This window comes from Artibeus jamaicensis, unplaced genomic scaffold (assembly GCF_021234435.1).
Source record: "Artibeus jamaicensis isolate MK-2021 breed Jamaican fruit bat unplaced genomic scaffold, CSHL_Jam_final scaffold_474, whole genome shotgun sequence".
Classification (NCBI taxonomy): Eukaryota; Metazoa; Chordata; class Mammalia; order Chiroptera; family Phyllostomidae; genus Artibeus; species Artibeus jamaicensis.
Genome location: NW_026522046.1, coordinates 3958165 through 3963896, shown reverse-complemented (window position 1 = coordinate 3963896; position 5732 = coordinate 3958165). Strand labels below are relative to the sequence as shown.

At 42.7% G+C, this 5732-nt stretch overlaps 2 protein-coding genes across 6 annotated transcripts in view; one reads left to right on the top strand and one right to left on the bottom strand.

The window, feature by feature from the left end:
* Positions 1-5732, top strand: part of ST6GAL1 (ST6 beta-galactoside alpha-2,6-sialyltransferase 1) — a 129904-nt gene that overhangs the window by 1164 nt on the left and 123008 nt on the right. The gene's annotated exons all lie outside the window — the stretch shown is intronic.
* Positions 3957-4277, bottom strand: LOC119039093 (60S ribosomal protein L36a-like). The gene has a single exon (XM_037131754.2). It carries the CDS (start codon positions 4275-4277, stop codon positions 3957-3959), a length of 321 nt encoding a protein of 106 aa, XP_036987649.2.

Sequence of the window (5732 nt, the reverse complement as noted above, 5' to 3'; positions counted from 1 at the left end):
GGCGCTATTATTTTCAGTTCTATTAGAGTTTGAGAGGAATTCCGAGGTCCGGAAAGACAGGCCTCTAGTTTGCTTTGCCTTTTTCTTTTTTTCCCCACTTCCTTTCTTATATATGCTCAGTTCAGCTTTGCGGGTTTTGGTTAATAAGACCTGCTCAGGCAGCTGCAAGGTGTTGGGGAGGATGAACTGGCTTTTTAGGTGATGCTGTTGGTGCAGGAGTAAACCCCAAAGACCGTGGGAGGAGGGAGGCAGGCACCACTGCTTAAGTGTGCTTGCTGAGCAGTTGGGTTGTGGCTTCACCGTGGCTAGTACCGCTGGAGATTAACTGGTCTCTGGGGGAAAGTGGGGAGCCTCCAGCCCCACGCCACTTTCATTGAGAGTCTGGAGAGCAACCACTGAACCGACTTATGTTATAGGTGGGAAATGGAGACCTGTGGAGTTCAGCAACTTGTCCATGTTTAAGCCCAAATCTGTGACAGAGACAGGACTTGGGTATGGGTCTCCCAACTCCCACACTGGCGGGCCACTAAAGGTGAAACTAGGGTTCTGTGGTCGGCTTTAAAAGCAGTGTGGCTTAAGGCAAAACAGAGTTAAACAAAGAAAGTAATTCAGATGGAAAGCTGCACCCTTCCATTATCCCTTTGAAGAGTTCGTTATTCATTTGAGAAAAAGATAGATTTAGTAATTCTTTACTCTTCTTCTAGCCTTTCATAAGCTTAGTTATTTTTCTCTCTTGGCTTTCCCCTCCCCTCAACTTGGAATAGGGCCAAGTGTGGAGACTCAGATGTTTTGCCTCCCATGCCAGCGCCAGAAGGCCTTTGTTTGGGCACAACATGGCCTGTTGACATGGCCCTGCTGGGAAGAAAGTGTCTCTTAGCAGGCTACTCCTAAGCCACTTGTGGGAGGACAAAGCTTTGTTCTCATTGACTTTATTTAATTAATTTTTTAAAAATTAGAGGTCCACGTAAGTAGCTGCTTATTTTTGTATTTGGCAGAGGACAAGTAGGAAAACAAAAAGCAAACAAAACAAAGCCAAACCCAAAAATACTTGGAGGCTGGGTTTCCCCAAAGTTAACATGCTGTTTCCCCCCGTCCTGTTATCTCCTGGCTGCATTGGTTTCTTTTCTGAGGGTTCCCAGTGTGTTGATTTTCATGGTGATTCTGCTGGGCATAAGGAACTTCAGAAATCATCTGGTCAGATGACGATTTCCTATTGTTTTTCAGATGGGAAAACTGAGGCCCGGCAAGGAGAAATTACTTGCCTTAGGACACGCAGCAAGGTGTCTGCTTTTAGTGCCTCTTTTTATGTAAAAGGGAGATGGTTGCATCGCAGGAGTTTTTCTTGGTATGCCACAGTAAAGTCAGAGTTATGATGGTTGTTGTAACAACACCCTCTAAGTCAGATAATGAATTCCTTAAGGATTTCAACAGGTTTTGGTTATTTAAAAACGCCATAGATCCCAATGGTAGATTCGGCGAGGTTATCACTGGGGATCGGTTTTTTTTACTGTTTACCAAATGGTTCCCTTTACTCTTGCCCTGTGCCCCACATACTCCTATTTCCAAGTAGGGAGCTGCTTTGAGTATAATCATAGAACAAGGGGCAACAAAAAGCCAGAAAAGACAAATCCTTCTTTAGCTCTTTGTGCTGTTGAACTTCTTGGGCTCCAGTTTCCTTCTTAGTACAGCAGGAGCCCCTTCTGCCAGCACAGGCTACTCTAGTGGAATGAGGATGCTTAGGCCTTAGAGTTAGAGAAGCAGCAGCTTCAGGCCATCCATCCTCTCCCCTGCGTTCCTTGAGAACCAGCAGGGATATTGTATGATGTGAGGGGAAGAACATGCTTGGGTCTTCTGGGGTTGCTGTGAGTATTAAGTCAGGTGACCTGTGGCACCTGACAGGCTACAGGTAACAGTTTTAGGACTGTTCAGACCACTCGGCAGGCCTGGGTGCTCTTTTTACTGGTAGAGAATTATGGGGGGAAACACCCCCAGAGTGTGAGCCCTGTGCTCAAGGAGGCCCTGCCTAGTCACAAAGGGGTGTGATTATTTGCCAAGCTATAAAGGGGGACTTTGGGTGGCTGTGAAGTGTGTGATTTTAAGGTAAATAAATTTAGTCAAAAAACAAATCAAAAACAAAAACAGAACTTTTGGTCCAAGTGGGTGAGACCTAACGTCATTCCAGTCATTCATTCTATGTTCACTGGCAATCAGGTGGGTTGGTGGGGTGTCCTGTGCTCAGTCTGGGGTCAGAAAGAACACGACCCATTCTCTTCCATTCTCTGTCCATGCCTCCCACCCCCACCACCTCAGAACACATTTGGATCTTCCCTTAGGAATTGCCCTCAGAAAATACACATAATTTATCTCAGTATTGAGCTGGGATGGGGATACCCCTTTTCTTCATGAGTCAAACAAGAGCAGGAGGTAAAATGGAAGAGTGGAAGAGGGAAGGTTTCAAAGAGAGCATAGCTCTCTACAAATGTGTGTATGAGGTGGCATTAAAAAATGACAGGGATGATTCATTAATGAAATTCATAGTAATTTCCTGGAACATTAGAGTTCGAGAATTTGCTCAGACCTGGTGTCAGTGATTTGTTCACTCAGAGCCCAACTGGGAAAAACAAAAACAGAAAGGTTTTTCTTGCTCATCTGTATGTGTGCTGCACATGTTCTGATTCTGATAGATGTACTTCTCATAGGTTTATATGTAACAGTAACAAAGTTTCACATTAAATTCTGGAGTGATTTTTCTAAGCCATTATTAGAAAGGTCGGGTTAGCCTTCAGAATTAATTTGGTGATTTAGATTTTGTCTAGCGTTCTGATTATACGAATAAAGCATGTCCATTGAAGACAATTTGGAAAAGTAGAAAAGAAGTACAGAGAAACAAAAAAATTCCATTGTTTGAAGGCAGTGATGATACACTGTGTGTGCAGTTATCTCTTGTCTCTTGCTTTTCTTGCTTAACCTTCTCATACATACACATCAGATTCTACGTCTGCATCAGAGCTCTGCCTTTTCTTTCATCACATGCATGTCTGCTGCTCAGTATCTCCAAGGCCAGGTAGTCCTACTGGATCTGATCACTTCTGTGAGGCTCTGCAGAGGAAGGGGCCTCCAGCTTCCTCCCTCACTCCCACCCCTGCCTCAAGCATTCCAACACCAGCCATTTTAAAAAATTAAATTTATGGGGGTGACATTGGTTAATAAGGTTGTATACGTTTTAAGTGTGTATTTCCATGGTACCTGATCAGTGTGTTGCATTGTGTGCCCACCACCCAAGGTCAGGTCATCTTCTGTCTGCATGTATTTGACCCCCTTTACTCTGTACTGTCTCTCTACCCCTTTTCTTCTGCTAATCCTCTACTGTCGTCTGTGTCTGTGAGGGTTCTTTGGTTTGTTTCTTTTTCCTGTTTACTCATTTGTTGCTTTCAGTTTTATATCTTGCATATGAGTGAAGTCATATGGTCCTTAACTTTTTCTGTCTGACTTATTTCACTTAGCGTGATATTCTCAAGGTTCATTCATATTGTGGCAAATGGTAGTATTTCATTTTTTCTTATGGCTGAGTAGTATTCTGTTGTGTATATGCACCACATCTTCTTTATCCAATCCTCTATTGAAGGACACTTCTGTTGTTCTCATGTTTTGGTCACCGTGAATAATGCTGCAGTGAATGTAGGGGTGTATGTATCTTTGCGAATAAATGTTTTCAAATTTTTCAGGTAGATACCCAGAAGACAGATTGCTGGGTCATATGGTAACTGTTCCTAATTTTTGGAGAGATTCCGTACTGTTTTCCATAGTGGCTGTACCAGTTCGCATTCTCATCAGCAGTGAATAAGGGTTTCTTTTTCTTTCCAACTTTTCTAACACTTGCTATTACTTCTCTCTCGCTCTCTTTTTGAACATATCCTCATGATTTTATGGGCACATAATAAAACAAAAAATGAGGGTTAGAACAGGATCACCTGGCCCTTTATCTTCGTATCTCCTCCCAGTTCAGAATGCTGGCATCTCTTAATAGCCAGCATTCCCTTAGATCTGCAGTTGGGCTCAACACACTCAAGCCTCAGCACAATTTTCTTTGTAGTTTTAGCCTTTTTTTGGAAAATCGGCTCAGTCTGTCCACCACAGCCACTCTGCTTCCTGTCACAACACTGCTTCCTCTGGGCGTACGGAGGATCCTTGCCCGTCTCGTACTGTGTTACTTTGTGGGGTTGATGCTTGTCACACTTCTTACAGAAAGTGTGGTGGGTTTTGGGTATGTTCACCATGTTTATGAGAATGCTAACAGCACCACTAACAGCACTGGAAAGCTGGTCTTGTTAATGGCCATTCTCACAGGTGCAAGAGGTGGCATCTCATTGTAGTTTTGATTTGCATATCCCTAATAGCTAGGGAAGTTGAGCAACTTTACATACACCTGTTGGCCATTTGGGTGTCTTCTTGGAAGAAGTGTTTCTTCAGGTTCTCTGCCCATTTTTTAATTGGATTGTTTGTTTTTTTGGCAAACAACAGCTATTTTTATATTTGAAGAAGTCTTTAAGATGGAGGAGGAAGGGCCCCACATACGGTCTTGGTCCTAGTCCTGCCCTTGTGACCTCCAACAGCTTATTTTCGCACCCCAGATTTCAGTTTCTATAGGTATTAAGTAAGCAACTCTAAGGTCATTTGTTAATGCATTCCTCATGTATTCAAATGCCCACTCTAAACCAAAGACGTAAAAGAGCTCAGCTTTTAAAAAGCTCACAGTACATTGGAGAGGCATCAGGGTAACAAGGCACTAGTGCAGGATGCTGTGGACCGAGAGGAGGGGCAGCCCCCCCCAACAATGGAGCAGTGGGAAAGGAGGACTTCCTGGGTGGAGGCCGCTACTGAATAGTCAAACGCTTCTTATTTTTCCCTTAATGCAACCAATTCTGAGATCAACATGTTTGTGAATAAATCTCTATTCATATTTCAGATAAATTCCAAGGGATAGAATCCTAAAATTGGAATTACTAAGATACACTTTAAAGGCTATTATCATTTAAAAAGACTTCATAGGTTTAGTCCCAGTTACCTATAAAGTCTTAAAATACTTAAGTATTCTGTGTTGTGGGAACAGTAGAAGTTAAGAGCACAAGCAATTAAGGATTTCATAAATTATCACCAGTGTAGATGTGGAGAAGGTACTTAAGCTCACTTTCTTACCTCACTGGGCCATTGTAAAAATTAAATAAAATCCTAGCAAAAGAGCCCAGTATAGTGCCAGGTATACAGGAAGCAGTCAGTAAGTGATAGCTATTATCGTTATACCTGGGATTTTCATGAACTGCAGAAACTTTTGGCCCTAATATTTCTCTTACCATGTTAACAGGCAGAAAATCAGTTAAAATGGAACCCCATACCAGATGACACATTGAGTGAGAAATGATCACTTATGTGATGCATTATTTAAAAAGTCTTATTGCGGAAAATTTCAAACATATGAAATGGTGTAAGGAACCCCCGTATACAATCATTTCTCTTTGATGGTTATCGAAACTCATGGCTGATACATAACTCCCTACTCCACCCAGATCACTTTGAAGTGCGTGTGTGACATTGGTCCAGCCAGAAATATTTCACTGAGTTGTGTGATGCATATTCAACGTATTGTTGTGCTTGACGGTCTCTGCCGTCGTTGTCATGTGTGCGTGCGTGTGTGAGAGAAAGAGACAGAGAGAGTGCCAACCTGAGAACTTAAG

Coding starts and splice junctions, on each gene's coding strand:
- LOC119039093 (XM_037131754.2), bottom strand. CDS start 4,277: ATGGTGAACATACCCAAAACCCACCACACTTTCTGTAAGAAGTGTGAC.